At 37.6% G+C, this 18,221-nt stretch overlaps 2 protein-coding genes across 3 annotated transcripts in view; one reads left to right on the forward strand and one right to left on the reverse strand.

Moving 5' to 3' along the window:
- Positions 1 to 3,311, forward strand: part of RAB5A (RAB5A, member RAS oncogene family) — a 29,917-nt gene extending 26,606 nt beyond the window's left edge. For both annotated transcript variants that reach the window (XM_030876348.2, XM_030876346.3), the window contains one exon: positions 1,870 to 3,311. In XM_030876348.2, the coding sequence (XP_030732208.1) occupies positions 1,870 to 1,985 (116 nt within the window). In that variant the 3' untranslated portion in view covers positions 1,986 to 3,311. The remainder of the gene's footprint in view (positions 1 to 1,869) is intronic.
- PP2D1 (protein phosphatase 2C like domain containing 1) overlaps positions 3,287 to 18,221 on the reverse strand; it is a 30,627-nt gene continuing 15,692 nt past the window's right edge. Inside the window, 1 exon segment of the mRNA XM_060298639.1 lies at positions 3,287 to 4,278. Coding sequence (XP_060154622.1) covers positions 3,470 to 4,278 — 809 coding nt within the window. The 3' untranslated portion in view covers positions 3,287 to 3,469.

Genomic DNA, 18,221 nt, shown 5'->3' on the forward strand with positions numbered 1-18,221 from the left:
ACTCTCAACCACTGCGCCACCAGGAAAGCCCCATATTTATACTTTTGATGGGTTCCCAAGTAGAGTACACTTGTTTAGTAGGAGTCTACAATAAATTTATCATCTGCTTTTAATTTGATAAGGTCTTCAGTGGCTTTTTTCTTTTTTTTTTTTTTAAATCACAACCACATTTTTTTTTTTAATTTATTTATTTTTGGCTGTGTTGGGTCTTCATTGCTGTGTGCGGGCTTTCTCTACTTGTGGCTCACGGGCTCTAGAGCACAGGCTCAGCAGCTGTGTCTCACGGGCTCAACTGCTCCGCGGCATGTGGGATCCTCCCGGACCAGGGCTCGAACCCGTGCCCCCTGCATTGGCAGGCGGATTCCCAACCACTGCGCCACCAGGGAAGTCCTTCAGTGGCTTTTTTCATTGCACATCTTCCTTAACTTGATTCAGGAATTTTAGCTTCTCACAGTCCTAATCAATTCAGGGTCAGGTTGGTAAGCTGCAGTTATCTATATACAAAGCAGATAGTACCAGCTTCGCTTTGGGTAGCACTCACTAAGATAGGAGACAGGAGACTACTTCTTTTGAGACCCCCTGAAGATATGTTGTAGTTCATCTTCACACAATAAAAATTAACCAATACAAGTTAAAGGTTCCTCATTCCAGTTTAATTCTTTCAGCCTCCTAATTTCACTCAGATCTAATTACAAAAAGCCCTTGCCAGAAGTATGCCAAAGGGAGAAATGATCACTTAGTCCAAAACCTAATTTGGTATTAATTATAATAAAGTTTGTAATGTTAGCCTACTCTTTGTCCTGGCGGGGCTTTGTTTGTAAATACATTTGACTGGAAATTTACCATTTTATTACCATTTACAGTACCATTCCTAGAGCCATTCCTAGAGAAGTGGCCCAAGGGAACACTTTTCTTCCCAAACCTCAGTGCTCCTGGCTCCCAGATCCATTGCCCAGCCCAGCATCTAGGATTCTAAAGATGATTAATGCTATCGTGGAATATTACAACAAAGAAACTGTAAAAGATCCAGAACACAACTAGGCATTTAGATTTTGAGGTAGATCTTGTTCAGCTTTTGTATAACCTCACAGCTAAGGTAAAGCTAGAGTCTTACCTCAATGATGTATCCCCAAGGCTGATAGAAACCAGTGTGTCTAGCCACCCTTACGGTCGGTGCTCTTAGAGATATTTAATGTTTAATGAATCCCAACACATCAAGGATCTTTGGGATCCAAGCAGACTACATCTAGCTGGTACATTTTCTCATCAGTGGGAGCCATACTCCAGAGAACAGCTGTTAAGCTCCATAGAACTTAGCAAAGCTAAAGCCATAACTACCAGTTGTGGGGCTTTGTCCAAATGTGTGGCAAGCCATGCTTATCTGGCTCAAGATTGGAAAATGTTTTTTTGAGATAGTGCCTTCAGGATCAAGTCCCTGTTAATGACAGGGACTTGATCCTGAAGGCACTATCTCAAAAGAGCTGCTAATGAATCAGATTAGGATTCTTAATCAGCCACAAGAGAGGAAAATGATAGATGTTTGAAGGGTAAAGTGTATAAGTGAAGAAAATAGGAGGTACAGTCTGTTGTGATGTGGGGTAATAATTTGCACAGTAGAGGACAAGTTCTCCTGGGGTGATGGTATTCGTTTATATCCTGACTTGTTCCAGAAAGTTTGTGGCAGTCCAGAGAACATTGATGGGTTGGAGCTGAGCTTCTTTATTATAAACATAATGGCTGGCCATTATCTTTAGGAACTTACTTAGATTTTCTTTAAAGTACAACTTTTCTGGTATTGTTAAGTGAATCTATATAAAGAATTAAATACAGCTATTCTAATTGTGTTTATTCTGATAATTTATCTCTCAGCTAAAAAGTTGCCGAAGAATGAACCACAGAATCCAGGAGCAAATTCTGCCAGAGGAAGAGGAGTAGACCTTACTGAACCCACGCAGCCAACCAGGAGTCAGTGCTGTAGTAACTAAACCTCCAGTTTAAACTAACTGGAATGTTCTTCTGCTTCCTAATTGTTAATAACAGTGGAATTGGAGCATTTAACCAGCCCAGTATGACTTCCAAAAAGAAGAGACTTACGATAGTCAAGTTTCTAATACAGAATTATTTTAAGTGTTTTGAACTTAATTTTTAATAACATGCATGTGACCCTCTGACTAATGTTTCAGCAGTGAAAGGGGAAGATGAGAGCTGTGTGTACACTTATTTCCTTGGAATGTTAGCGGGACTCATTTCTCTTCACCAGGGATATAAACAGATGACTCTGAACCCACAGTTAACCAGCCAGTTCTGTGAAAAAGATTTGGAACTCACTCATTTGGGCTTTCCAAAAAAAATTCTTTCTTTGGAAGGAGGTTCTAAAGATATTTATGCTTAACTACGATATTCAAGCCACCTGTAATTTCACTTAGTATCCTTATTTAAAGTACACATTCCACATTTTAACAAATTAGCCACAAGGAAACATTCCCACATCTTCAGGAGGAAAAAATGAACATCAGTGGCATCTAAATTATAGCTAGTCCTGTTATTTTTTAAATGGAGTAAAAAAAAAAAATCATATGTAACTGTCTTATTTTAGGAATATGAAAACTGATAAAATGCATCTTAAAGAATAGTGTTCCCTTCAAACATGTAAGTTCTTCAACAAAAATGAAACAAACCAGGTGTCTGTGATTTCTGTTTAATCACTGCTGGCCATTACATAGCTTTTGTTTTTTGGGAGTAGGGAGGGGCTTTTGTGCCCTTTGGACATAGAAATAGTCAATGCACTAACAATTATGTACATTCAAACTTGATTATTTCAAATTCGATCTTCAGCTGTACTGTAAATAGGGTACTGCGTTGTAGTCTCCATATATGTTTATTACTTTTCTGTAATATTTAAGAGTTGCTTAAAAGTATACAAAATGTACAGTTACTAAAACAGCTAATTTTTTCCTTCTCTCCCCCTTTGAAAGGAAGGGGCTTGAATTGTTCCTACCTGGCTAGAACCATAATAAACAATGTACCAGTAATTTGTAACATAAGTATTGGATATGTTAGTAACAATCTTGCAGCCTTGTTTTCCAAAGTTCATTTTATTTTGATCAGTTCAGTATATTGCACTAATTGTTTTAGGTATTTTCATTATATGAAATCTACCATGTGTCAGAGATGATTTAATCTATTTAAATGTTGAACTGCTAGCAGAACTTGTACATTTACAGTAATTCAAAATTAGTAAGGAAAACAGTTCACCAGTGTTTAGTTTTATATTGAGGTGCTCAGGTTGGAATAAAGTGGTACAAAAAGCAGGTACTGGTTTTTCTCTTTTTTGGCATGAAACAGTGAACATATATAAATGGTACTGTATAACCCACAGTCTGCTTTTATATTTCCTTTACTACATTCTTAAAAATGATTTGTGTGGTGTTGATGTTATCCTAGCATCTGGTTCACTGAAGAATTGTCTTCATGTTTTTGCTCTCTGGAGATACTCGCTTCCATTGAAAAGTGTGACCATGACTGTAATGTTGTCTCTGGAGCCAGCCGCCAAAGCAGCACTTACAAGTTCACGGCTGATATACTCAGCAGCACCTCCATAGAAACTCTTAGTGCATGATCCTTTCTCTTTTTCACTTGAGTCTTTTGGCACACCATCTACACTGGTTGGTCCATCAGTTTCTTTCTCACTGCAAGGATCATGCTTAGTCATTTTTGGTGGAAATGTTCCTATATTTTTAAGGTTATGAATAGAATATTTTGAATCTGACAAATTTTCTCTTGAATTTATAGTTGACACATTTTCTTCAGATTTGCTCTGAAACACTATGTGGATGTTAGTTTCTGGTTTAGATGTGTTTTGTTCATCGATTGGGAAAAGCAGAGACCCTTTGGATGGTGACAATTTGTTTCCTGTGATAGAACACTGTGCTTCTTTATATGCTTGAAAAGCTGTCATTGTCAGTGCAGTGACTTCCTTTGTATCCAGAACTTCCCAGAGTCCATTAGTAGCTAAGATAAGGAATTGACATAAGTCATCTATAGGCACAGAAATAGTTTGAGGTGCTGGAATAATGAATTTTTTCAGTTTGAGATTTCCATGAAATCCAAGTCCTCGTGTGGTTTTTATTTGCCCTTGTAGGAGCCCGTATGGTTCATGTGAACTAATTATTGCTCCATTCTGAAGTACTCTTCTTCTTTCATCTGTGTTTCGTGTAGTGTGTTCTTTGGTTAGGCAGAAGCCTTTCCCATTTCTGCATAAGACTGCTTGCACATTACCTAAAAGATTATTTTTAAAAATTGATCCTCGAGATTTATAACCATTTATATCAAAGCATGCTGTTAACTTCATAAATAGAAACCAGGCCACTTAAAAATATTTTTTAAATATATGTAGTATTGATATCATTATTAGAAGATTTACAGTAATTCAGATTTCAAATGGGGGTGCTAATTTATTCCTCATTTTTAAGCAATTTAGTGTTTAAAATACTGAATTTAGTATTAAAATAACAAACTACAGATAATGAAAAATAAGTGATTTTTTTATGAAGCAGCTTCTGAGTGTTACATATTTGTAGAATCAAGAATTGAACTTTTTTATAACCAACATACATTCCATAGAGCAGACATTTTTAAAATGTTTTAATAAATGCCTTTTCAATTAAAAATACAAACTTTGATTTTTTTCTAAGAGTGCAGTTAGGTAAATTTTTAACTGGTCAAAGTTAAAACCTGAATATATTATAGGTATGGGTGATTAAAAAATTAGAAAGCCACTGTTAATGTCCATCTTATTAGGTTTGTTATGTGTGTTAAAAAGAAATCGTCAGCCCCGTGAAGAAAAACGTGTTATTAATGTATTAAATGGATAATAGCTAACCAACATTAAACCCTTTGATTGAAAACTGAGGTATTAAAAATCTGATTGTAGTTTGTTCATGATTCAGATGAACCTATGATGTGTGCTTTATTAAAATCTTAAGAAAATCTTAACATAATGCTCTGAACAGATTGAAGGATGGTTGTATTACCAAAATTTTCTTTGGTATACAAAAAAGGACTCAGAATCCTTTAGTTTGTTAGGAAAAATTGACTTTCCCAAGTTTTTAGGAACATAATTATATATTTATAATACCTATGAGAGTTAATATTGCTGGAATCATAGGCAAAATTTACGTTAGAATATTCTGATTTCAAATATGGCACCGTACCTGGAGTCAGAATTTTTTTGTTGCAGGCCTTCATTTCTAATCCCCTAACGTTTTAGGTAAAGGGATTTAGGTTTCAGAAGGTAAGGTTCACACACCTAATATGTTGGACAGAGCCTGAGCTGGTGAAGCATTAGTGTCAGGCATAGAGTGAGCCTGTTGGCTCATTTACATAATGGCAATTGTTAATATCTGAGTTATTGGATGGGACCAAAAGATGACTGTGTGGAAAATATTTTGGAAACCTGATAGCTGTATAAATGATAGTCCTCAAAACTGAATGACCTCTTTTATTTGTGGTTTGGTTATTAATATTTTCTGTTAACTTTTTTGCTGGTCATTCTGTTTACACTCTGCAGAAGAGAAGTCAGTAAAATAATTCTTGACTTCTGCTGAGTTTTAAATTATTATTGTACCAGCAAAGCAGCATGGGTTGGTATTGAACATGCCAACTGGGTAGACTGAATTGTTCTCTTAGGAGAACATATGGTTCAGTTCCTCTTTTAAATTAGAAAATTTCTTTGTGTACTTACACATATAAATAGTGCGACCATAGCTCTGGAAACACAGGCTCAGAATAGTCAATCCACTGACTTCTAAATGTTTTATTTGCATGTAGCAAGCCAAAGCTCACTCAGCAAAAAGAAAAAGCATTGTTTCTGTGTGATTTGAAAAGCATTTAATATGATTATGTAGTTACAGTGGAAGGGTAATACGTTGGTATTTTGATTTTAGTTGCCTCTGCAGAGAGCTTGGTAAACATCTTAGGTACTACTGTTTGCCTTTTTTTTTTAATTGCTGTGCTACAGGGTAGGAAATGCCATTTTCGTTGATTTTATTATTGTGAACATCCCTTAAGCTCAGCACAATAAAATTTTCTAGAAAATGAGGACAGTAAGTAATGGCTGCAGGTTTTGCCCTGCCATTGACTTGCTATCTGATTTGAGTTATTTAATTACTTGGACAGTTGATTCATCCTGATAAATGGTGCCTTCTGACTAACTCACATCCTTAACCTGTGTGAATTTGCATGAAGGAAGAAGAAAATGAAGGGGAAGTACCCAGTGTTTCTCAACTATTCGTGCATAGCTCAGGAAATAGAGGATAATAAGAGGCCCTGGAAGAGTATCAATGGAATAGACATGGCGAAAAAGTGGATATGCAGTTAATAGTTGGCCCATGAGCCACAACTACTGAAGCCCGCGTGCCTGGAGCCAGTGCTCCACAACAAGAGAAGCCACCGCAATAAGAAGCCTGCACACTGCCACGAGTAGCCCCCACTCGCCGCAACTAGAGAAAGCCTGTGCGCAGCAACAAAGACCCAACTCAGCAATAAAATAAATAATAAATAAAATAGATGACACGTATAGTCAGGCAAAGTGTTCTTTATGCAGAAGGCAATGACATAACTGCCTTCTGCAATTGCTGGGTTGTCTCTAGTTTGTGAAAAGGAGGAGTGTCCCCGTCAACTTCAGAATGACCTCTAGAATCAATCCCAAACGGAATTCTAGATCTGAATGGGCAAGATCTTTTTTTTTTTTTTTTTCCAGATGGGGCCATGAAGGTCATTTAAACGGAAGTTTTAGGAAAGGACTGGAGGGAAGAGTAAGAGAAATGTTAGATGGTGGTGAGAAAAGGAAACATCCCTAAGGTGCACGAGTGCCGTGGATAAAAAGATGGCTTGCCTTAGAAGCAGCAGCATGGGGAAGAGGAAAGTCTTGAGAGCTTGCTACTTGGTACTTCAATCCCAGTTTTGTCTGTGTGACTTTCATTAAGTCACTTTATTTCTGTGAGTAACAATTTACCACCTGCAATATTTTTTGTCGAGTTTAAGAAGGTAATTTAATAAGTAGACACTTGACAAAGGTTATTTTCCTTTTTGTTCCATGAAGGGGAAAAACAGCTGAAGAGAGTCTATCCAAAAGAGATTGAGATGAAGCTATGAATGTTTCATTTCAGACCCATTTAAAAAAAAAACTAAGAAAATCCTTAAAAAGAGTTATAGGCTTAAGGGAGTAGGGAGCAGGAACTTGGAACTTGAGAAATGAGGAAATAGTTATTGGAGAAAGAAAAGGGAGCAGCTGAAAAGCAGCATAAACAAACTAAGGAAATTTAAACCCTAGTGAAGTATCCCTAAAATGGAAGCATAGTAGAAACACCTGTAGATGAGGTTAGGAAAACAACTTATATCCAGTTTTTTTCAGGATTCTAATTTTGGCAAAAGAGGCTGAAATTGTATGCATGGGTGCCATGTGTTGACTCTTCCTACTGGTGATTAGCATGAGAGCCTTATTGATGTGGAGCTAGTTTTCACTGTATGTTCAAAAGATTCCTTTGATTGTTTTGTAAGATGTGTGAGCATGAAACTCAAGTTCACCATTTTCCAACTGGAGCCTAACAGTACTTCACACATTAGTCTCAACTATCTGTCAAATATTTGTTGATTATATTTTCAGAATCCAGTTTGTATATATGTGAGTCCACATATATACAAACCAACATACCCCAAAAAAGGGAGATGGGGAAGGAAAAGTCTATAAAAGGTCAGTGTTGTTTAAGAATATGTATATGTGTGTGTGTGTGTGTGTGTGTGTGTGTGTATATATATATATATATATTTTTTTTTTTTCCCTGCTTAAGGTGATTCTGGAGTTGAATTAGGTTTTAGGGGAAAAAGATGGGGCTGGAAGTAATTTTAAAAGCAACTTATTTAACCACTAAGGACAATCACATCTAGATAGGAAAATCAAAACAAATTAAAAGATCTGCAAACACAGCATCAGTTGTGAATGAGGAAGGTGAAGACACATAAGAATGAAGGGACACCTTAGAAGCAGGAAGCTGCTGGTGTTCATTTGAAGTAATGAGACTTTAAAGGACATGGGTTCTGGCTCGCTAATGATATAACCATATATAATAAGGCTTTGGTGAGCCTCAAGCTTCTATTAAAATGAGATTATTCTTACCTCACAGGTTGTGAGGATTAGATAAAGGAGTTATTGTTAACCTTAAGAAGAGAGAAGAAAGGGGGCTTGAGGAACAAATAAAGGATTGTGAGTAATAGGGAAGTAGTGGGTAAAGTCATGCTTGGCCTCTGGATCTAGAGTGAGCTCACAGGACAGAGAACAAGGACACTAGGAAAAAAGGTAGTTTCTGGGGCCTCATTAAAAGAAGGTATTAACAAATATGTATAATCTAGACATAAAGATACTGGAATAGCAGATACGCTAAAACACTCAAATATTACAAAGGAGCAGTAATGTGCCAGTGTGGGTCTTGGATTGACTCCCACTGAGAATAGGAAAATACCCTGGATAATGTATATACTTTTAAGTCATGTACATTGTTGAGCTAGTAAGAAAGTAAAGAATTCTCCTGTCAAAAGAATAATGGCTGAATCCCAGAGTATGCCAAGAGCAAAAGCCAGTTTTTATCTGAGAGCATTTATTGAGCTGAATAAATGAGCTTAGACTTTTCACGGGGTTATGGAACAGGAAACAAAACCTAGGGCTTGTTCAAGGTGGGGAAAACTAGTGGTTTTCCCCAACAAAGCTAGGAGCCCAAAGAACCACGCTCTCACTGCAACACTGAACTGAAAATAAATATATGCCTCTCACCCACCACGCAGACTGCCAGAATAATGGACTATTTCAAACTGATGCTGAACAGTGGAGGAAAGAAATATGGCCTTGCAAACACCTTGATTTTGGTCAACTAGCCTCCAGAACTGTGAGAATGGATTTTCGTTGTTTTAAGCTGCCAAGTTTCAGCTAATTTGTTATGGCAGCCCTAAGAAACTAAAACAGCAAGCATGCAAATAAGTAGGGAAATACTGCCCATAATAAAATGAAAAATCAATTGAAACCAGCCCAGAACTGAGGCAGATGTTGGAATTAGTAGGCAACAACTCTCAATGTTATAAAGTTAAATACAGACATGGAAGATAATTTTAAAAATCAAACTTCTGAAGATGAAAAATACAAAATTTAAAATGAACACTACACTGGATGTGATTAACAGCAGGTTCAATATTGCAGAAGAAAAGATTAGATATTGCAGAGTAAGGATCTCTGAAAATCTACTCCTCAGGAAAAGGAATGAGAACACTGACAAGAATTGTTAAAGTCAACTTTTCTGAAATGCTGGAAATTAACCAAAGGCTTGCAAAAATCTGAGAAACATTGAAGAGAAACAAAGTAGGTAAAACCAAGTGGTCATGGCCTTGTAACTTGGCCTACTTCCAACCACTTCTCTTCAGCTCTGCAGTAGCCTTGAAAACCAAACATTTTATAGTGATGCTAGCTCTGCAATCAACAGTCTAGCAGCCTCTGCAGGAGAAAGGATGGCTTTAGACCTCCCTAAAATTATCTATCCCCAGAGAATTGTCATTATGTGAACTGTCTTGCAAGTCCCTGAAGAAAGCTCCATTCTCAAATCTTGTCATCATTTGACTTGACTCAGAGCTTACTCTATGCAAATAACTCATCCTCAGTGTGTTTGCCAAAAACCAGCAGCAATTGTTTAAAATCACACTTGCCTGAGGCACTGAAAGCATCTGGGGATGACAAGAGGCTGACCCCCCAAAAAGTATAAGAAAGAGCTGAGGACTGAGACCCTACAGAGGGTTTTGAAAAGCTCAAACATACTCCTGGGGAAACAGAAGAGCATGCACATGTGCAGGCTGTATACATGCCCAGGACCTGAACAAGCCTTAATTTCTCACCTATGACTAATCTTGATGATTAACCCAAGTAGGAAGTAAAAGCATAGGCAGAGTTTTAAACTGCCTGCCATTTTTTACAAGACAAGCCTCAAAAAAGACAGAGCCGGGCTTCCCTGGTGGTGCAGTGGTTGAGGGTCCGCCTGCCGATGCAGGGGACATGGGTTCGTGCCCCGGTCCGGGAAGATCCCACATGCCGCAGAGCGGCTGGGCCCGTGAGCCATGGCCGCTGAGCCTGCGCGTCCGGAGCCTGTGCTCCGCAGCGGGAGAGGCCACAACAGTGAAAGGCCCGCATACAGAAAAAAAAAAAAAAAAAAAAAGAGCCTCAGCAAAGACTGGAAGACATGCATATTAGTAGTAGGTATTTAAAGAAATCTCCATCTAGTCATTAGCTGAACACTAAGATAACCAACCAAGCAGAGGCTTTTTGTCTGCACATGACAGAATATAGAGTCTACAGAATTAGTTCATATAAGTCACAAAAACAGTAGCAACAACAATCCCTGGAGAGGGAGGGCATCTATATTATTTTAAATGTCCAGTTTTCAACAAAAAAAGAGTAATGAGAGAGTAATGAAACATAGTAATGAAAGCATAGCCCATATACAGGAAAGAAAGTAAGTCAATAGAAGCTGTCCATGAGGAAGTCTAGGCATTAGAACTAACTGGACGAAAATGTTTTAAAATTTATCAATAGGGCTTTCCTGGTGGCGCAGTGGTTGAGAGTCTGCCTGCAGATGCAGAGGACGCAGGTTCGTGCCCCGGTCCGGGAGGATCCCGCGTGCCGTGCAGAAGCTGCGCCCGTGAGCCGTGGCTGCTGGGCCTGCGCATCCAGAGCCTGTGCTCCGCGGCAGGAGAGGCCACAATACTGAGATGCCCATGTACCACAAAAAAAAAAAAAAAAATTATCAATACGTTTAAAGGAAAATGGGGCTAAAAATGAAAGGAAAGCATGAGAACAATGATCCACCAACCTAGAGACTATCAATAAAGAGATGGAAATTATAACAAAGAAGCATGAAATTCTGGAGTTGAAAAGTACAATGTCTTAAACGAAAAATTCACTAGAATGAGCTTAGCATCAGGTTTGATCTGGCAGAAGAATCAGCAAACTTGATTGATAAATTGAGAATATCCAATCTGAAGAATAGGAAAAAAAGAAAGAATGAAGTAAAGTGAACAGCATCGCAGAGGCTTGTGGGACACCACCAAGTATACCAACATATGCATAATGGAAGGAGAAGACAGAAGTGGGAAAAAAAGAATATTTGAAGAACTAATAGCCAAAAACTTCCCAAATTGGAATAAAAACATACAAGAAGCTCAACAGACTCCAAGGAGTATAAATTAGAGGTCAGTACTTAAACACATCATAGTCAAACTGTCAAAAGAGAAAGAAAGAATAATGAAAGTAGAATGAGAAAAGTGGCTCATTACATACAGCCAAGGGATACTCAATAAGATCAAAAATTATGTCTCATCAGAAACCATGGAGGCTAGATGGCAACGTGATGACATATTCAAAATGCAAAACTAGGGCTTCCCTGGTGGTGCAGTGGTTGAGACTCCACCTGCTGATGAAGGAGACACGGGTTCGTGCCCTGGTCCGGGAAGATCCCACATGCCGTGGAGTGGCTGGGCCCGTGAGCCATGGCTGCTGAGCCTGCACGTCTGGAGCCTGTGCTCTGCAATGGGAGAGGCCACAACAGTGAGAGGCCTGCGTACCGCAAAAAAAAAAAGACTGAGAGAATTCATCATTAGTAGACTTTCCATACAAGAAATACTAAAGGGAGTCTTTCAGGCAAAAATGAAAACACTAGATTGTAACTCAAACCCACACAAAAAAAGAAAGGTAACTACAATTATCTTTCAGTATCTGGGGAGCACTGTTCAGGACACACAACAGATCTGTGGATATTCAAGTCCAATAGACAGCCCTCCATATCTGCAGTTCCATATTCACAGATTCAATCAACCATGGATTGTGTAATAGTGTGTTTATTATTGAAAATATTCTGCATATAAGTGGACCCACACAGTTCAAACTCATGTTGTTCAGGAGTCAACTGTATATAGGTAAATATAAAACAGTAAAAAATGTATTTTACTTTTAACACTTTTATTTTCCTATCTTATTTAGAAGAAAGCTGCATAAAACAATAATATAAAACTTTATAGGCTTGTAATGTGTAAAGATGTAATTCTATAAAGTATAAAGAAGGCTGCAGGAAATGGAGCTATATTGGAGCAAAGATGCCATATATATCATTTGAAGTTAAGTTGGCATTAATGCAAGCCGAATTGTTTTTAAGTTAAGATTTTATTATAATCCTCAGAATAGCCACTAAAAATATATATTTTAAAAATATATAGTAACAGGGGGCTTCCCGGGTGGCACAGTGGTTGAGAGTCTGCCTACCAATGCAGGGGACATGGGTTCGTGCCCTGGTCCGGGAAGATCCCACATGCCACAGAGCGGCTGGGCCCGTGAGCCATGGCCGCTGAGCCTGTGCATCCGGAGCCTGTGCTCTGCAACCAGAGAGGCCACAACAGTGAGAGGCCTGCATACCGGAAAAAAAAAAATATATATATATATATATATATATATATATATATATAGTAAAAGAAATACAGGAATTAAAATGATGTGCTAGAAACTATCTAATACAAAATACTCTAATACTCATCAAGAAAAATTGGGAGAGGACTCAAATCAGTAAAATTAGAAACGAAAAAGGAGAATTTACAACAGACACTGCAGAAGTACAAAGCATCCTAAGAGACTACTACAAGCAACTCTATGCCAATAAAATGGACAACCTGGAAGAAATGGACAAATTCTTAGAAAGGTATAACTTCCCAAGACTGAAAGGAAGGAATAGAAAACATGAACAGACCAATCACAAATAATGAAATTGAAACTGTGATTAAAAACCTTCCAACAAACAAAAGTCCAGGACCAGATGGCTTCACAGGTGAATTCTATCAAACATTTAGAGAAGAGCTAACAGCCATCCTTCTCAAACTCTTCCCAAAACTTGAAGAGGAAGGAACAGTCCCAAACTCATTCTAAGAGGCCACCATCACCCTGATACCAAGACCAGACAAAGATACTACAAAAAAAGAAAATTACAGACCAATATCACTGATGAATACAGAGGCAAAAATCCTCAACAAACTATTAGCAAACAGAATCCAACAACACATTAAAAGGATCATACACCATGATCAAGTGAGATTTATCCCAGGGATGCAAGGATTCTTCAATATACGCAAATCAATCAATGTGATACACCGTATTAACAAATTGAAGAAGAAAAACCATATGATCATCGCAATTGATGCAGAAAAAGCTTTTGACAAAATTCAACACCAATTTATGATAAAAACTCTCCAGAAAGTGGGCATAGAGGGAACCTACCTCAACATAATAAAGGCCATATATGACAAACCCACAGCAAACATCATTCTCAATGGTGAAAAACTGAAAGCATTTCCTCTAAGATCAGGAACAAGACAAGGATGTCCAATCTCACCATTATTATTCAACATAGTTTTGGAAATCCAAGCCATGGCAATCAGAGAAAAAAAAGAAATAAGAGGAATACAAATTTGAAAAGGAGAAGTAAAACTGTCACTGTTTGCAGATTACATAATACTATACATAGAGAATCCTAAAAATGCCACCAGAAAACTACTAGAGCTCATCAATGAATTTGGTAAAGTTGCAGGATACAAAATTAATGCACAGAAATATTTTACATTCCTATACTCTAATGATGAAAAATCTGAAAGAGAAATTAAGGAAACACTCCCATTTACCATTGCAACAAAAAGAATAAACCTACCTAGGGAGACAAGAGGAATAAACCTACCTAGGGAGACAAAAGACCTGTATGCAGAAAACTACAAGACACTGATGAAAGCAATTAAAGATGATACCAACAGATGGAGAGATATACCATGTTCTTGGATTGGAAGAATCAATATTGTGAAAATGATTATACTATCCAAAGCAATCTACAGATTCAATGTGATCCCTATCAAACTGCCAATGGCAATTTTTACGGAACTAGAACAAAAAATCTTAAAATCTGTATGGAGACACAAAAGACCCCGAATAGCCAAAGCAGTCTTGAGGGAAAAAAACGGAGCTGGAGGAATTAGACTCACTGACTTCAGACTATACTACAAAGCTACAGTAATCAAGACAATATGGTACTGGCACAAAAACAGAAACATAGATCAATGGAACAAGATAGAAAGCCCAGAGGTAAACCCACGCACCTATGGTCAATTAATCTATGACAAAGGAGGCAAAGATATACAATGGAGAAAAGACAGTCTTTTCAATAAGTGGTGCTGGGAGAAAATATTTGCCAATAAATCATTGGACAAAGGATTAATCTCCAAAATATATAAACAGCTCATGCAGCTCAATATTAAAGAAACAAACAACCCAATCCAAAAATGGGCAGAAGTCCTAAATAGACATTTCTCCAAAGAAGACATACAGCTGGCCAAGAAGCACATGAAAAGCTGCTCAACATCACTAATTGTTAGAGAAATGCAAATCAGAACTACAATGAGGTATCACCTCACACGAGTTAGAATGGGCATCATCAGAAAATCTACAAACAACAAATGCTGGAGAGGGTGTGGAGAAAAGGGAACCGTCTTGCACTGTTGGTGGGAATGTAAATTGATACAGCCACTATGAAGAACAGTATGGAGGTTCCTTAAAAAACTAAAAATAGAATTACCATATGATCCAGCAATCTCACTACTGGGCGTATACCCAGAGAAAACCATAATTCAAAAAGAGAAACCCTAATTCAAAAGAGAAACGATAATTGAAAAAGACACATGCACCCTAGTGTTCACTGCAGCACTATTTACAATAGCCAGGTCATTGAACTAACCTAAATGCCCATTGACAGATGAATGGATAAAGAAGATGTGATACATATATACAATGGAATATTACTCAGCTGTAAAAAGGAACGAAATTGAGTCATTTGTTGAGACGTGGATGGATCTAGAGACTGTCATACAGAGTGAAGTAAGTCAGAAAGAGAAAAACAAATATCGTATATTAACGCATTATGTGGAACCTAGAAAAATGGTACAGATGAACTGGTTTGCAGGACACAAATTGAGACACAGATGTAGAGAACAAACATATGGACACCAAGAGGGGAAAGTGGTGGGGGGTGGGGGAGTTGGTGTGATGAATTGGGAGCTTGGGATTGACATGTATACACTGATGTGTATAAAATGGATGACAAATAAGAACCTGCTGTATAAAAAAATAAATAAAATTAAATTTTAAAAAAAGGATGGCTAATCTTAGTTGAGGGAAAAAAAAGAAAGCAGTATCGGAGGAATAGAAAAACAAAAGATGTATATATATATATAGAGAGAGAGAGAGAGAGAAAACAAACAGAAAAATGTCAGACATATATCCTACCCTATAATTAATTACCTTAAATGTAAATGAATTAAATACTTGAATCAAAAGGCAAAGTTTGGCAGAATGGAAAAACGAACAAACAAACATGGTGACTGGCTGAATAAAATCCCCAAAAATATCAGAACCTAATCTCTGGAGCCTGTAAATGTTACATTTTATGGCAAAGACTTTGAAGATGTGATTAATGATCCTGAGATGCTTAACACTGGATTGTCTGGGTGGGTTCTAAATTCGACCACAAGAGGGAGATTTGGCTACAGACCAGAAGAAGGAAATGTCCACATGGAAGCACATTTGAGATCAGAGTGATGTGGCCACAACCCAAGGAATACTGGCAGCCAAGCAGAAGGTGGAAGGAGCAAGGAACAAATTCTTTCCCACATCCTCTGGAGGGAGCACTGCCATGAAGACATTGGGCCAGTTATGCTGGTTTAGAACTTCTTGAACTGTAAGAGAATAAATTTCTGTTGTGTGAGCCACCAAATCTATGGTAAATTTGTAACAGCAACCACAGTAAATGAATACAAACAAGATCCACCTATATGTTCTCTAACAAGACACTTGATTCAAAGATAAAAAGATGGGGAGAAAAGGCTGTATCAGTGAATATAGTAAAAATCACTGAGCCGTAGACTTTACCTGGATGAACTGTGTTCTTTGTGAGTTGTATCTCAATAAAGCTATTAAATATAAAATCACTGGGGAAAAGAATTTAGGGGATCAAATAAGAATCCCATATGTTTATAAGGAACTAGTGTGGTTAATTAGAAATGTAAAAATTTGTGGTTTATTTGATGTTGTGGAAAAAGTGTAATTATGTATGCTGTATCAATATGTTTGAGTTTTAATCCTTTGAGGATTAACTGAAGAAAAATAAGAGAACACCAGGAGAAGTGATAAAATGCAATATAAATGAGAAGTGCTAAGAAAAAAAGTCAGGAATGTCTGTTTGGAAGGATCTTTTTCCACATGCACAAATTCAACACTTATTCAATGACTGTATCACCACACTCATGTTTCCTTATAAAGTGAGGTGGAGTTTTTTTCTTGGTTTTAATTCCAGAGTTGTGATGATACTGGTATTTGACAAATTTCAAACAAGAAAAATGAATCCCCTTGCTATCTTTATAGGTCTTGTTTTATAAAATACAAAACATGCCCTTGATAAATTTGTGTGAACATTTATTTTTTGTAACTCATTTAAATTACTTTCTTTTAGGAGCACTTTTGTATCATAAATCATGACCTCCCTTTCACAAGTTGGATTTTTTCCCCCTACTTATTTGTTTCTATTAGAATGAAGGATGCCCAAATGAAAACATTTTAACACAGTTATGTATGTAAGCCTGTAAATTAGATCCAAAAAAATGTTTGACCTGGAAATTAGAACCTGCCAAACAACAGTGGGCTTGGAAGTAATGAATCATAGTAAACTGAACATTTGATGATAGTATCTACTTATTGAGTATCTCGTATATTTTCCTTTCATTTCCCAGGAACCATGATATCAAATGATATTTTCTAATAGAGGTCCAAAGTCCAAGGATATGGGTCAGTTCCCAGATTAGTTTGAAATCTGAAAACTCTCCATCCATGAAGTAGGCCTGCTCTGAAGCACTTTGGAACCTCAGGGTAGGGCCTGAGAAATGGCAAATGCTCCAAGGAAATTGGCATTGCACTTGGCTCCGTGGTATTGCTTAATCTGGTGTTCTCATTTTGGGCTCACAACCAGAGTTAGATCAGAAACAGGCCGGCTTCCAGGGACCTTGACATTGTAATGGTCTTGGTGAATATATCTGGCCCCGGTGTGGGCCAAAGTCCCACTCCCTGAGGCCCAGACTCCTCAGACTCTGGAAGCAATCTCCTTCAGAGGCAGTTTGATTTCCAGCTCCAATATCTATCACCTCTGACACCTCGAACAAATAATTTCACCTCTCCGAGCTTCTATTTTCTCATCTGGACAATTGGGTCAACACCACTTAGAAATGGCGGCAGGGGTTGGGAAGGAGAACAGATGCGGTTTAAGGGTCCAAACTTGCAATGAGCAGTAAATACGTCTTAGAGGTCTAATGCACAATATTGGGAACAGAGAGAATGTATATATTTTAATCATCAAACTTGCTAAGAGACTAGAACTTAAGTTTTTCAACCACTATAAAGAAATGATGATTATGTAATGTGATAGAAGTGGTAATTATCGCTACAATGGCAATCATGTTTCATTATAAAAATGTATCAAATTAACATGTTTTCCTTCTTAAACTTACACAATGTTACATGTCGAATATTTTTTTTAAAAACAATTCTTAGATATCTTTAGATATCAGAGTTCTTGGAAGACTACATGAGAAATTACTCTGTGCGCAATATTCAGTAAGTGGACACTGTCATTAATAATAATTCTACCGAGGAAAGGGGTGGTGGAACCCTAGTTAAGCATCTCATGGAAATGAGCATGGAACTCGGGTTAACTTGGCTAAAACTGTTTTACCTCTGGGCTTTCGAGTTTGGCAAGCTCCTTAGCTAGAACTTTAGCACAGCAAGTCAAAAGAATTGCTTCTTGAAATAAAATTAAAATAATCCAGCCAAAATTTTTGGAGAAGGAAATACACGCCTATAAAACTGAATCATAAACGATTGTTTTTCCTAAGATGAAATCGATGCAACTTGGCCAGTGAGCACAAGAGTGACCTGTTGCAAATATGTTAGTTACCAGAAAAACTGACCAGTTTAGCAGCTATACTAACAACACTCAAAGAACTTTCCATTCTCCCGAAAAAGGGAAGTGTGGGGAATGTTTTGGTTTCATTCCGATCTG

Source organism: Globicephala melas, chromosome 4, assembly GCF_963455315.2.
Source record: "Globicephala melas chromosome 4, mGloMel1.2, whole genome shotgun sequence".
Lineage (NCBI taxonomy): Eukaryota > Metazoa > Chordata > Mammalia > Artiodactyla > Delphinidae > Globicephala > Globicephala melas.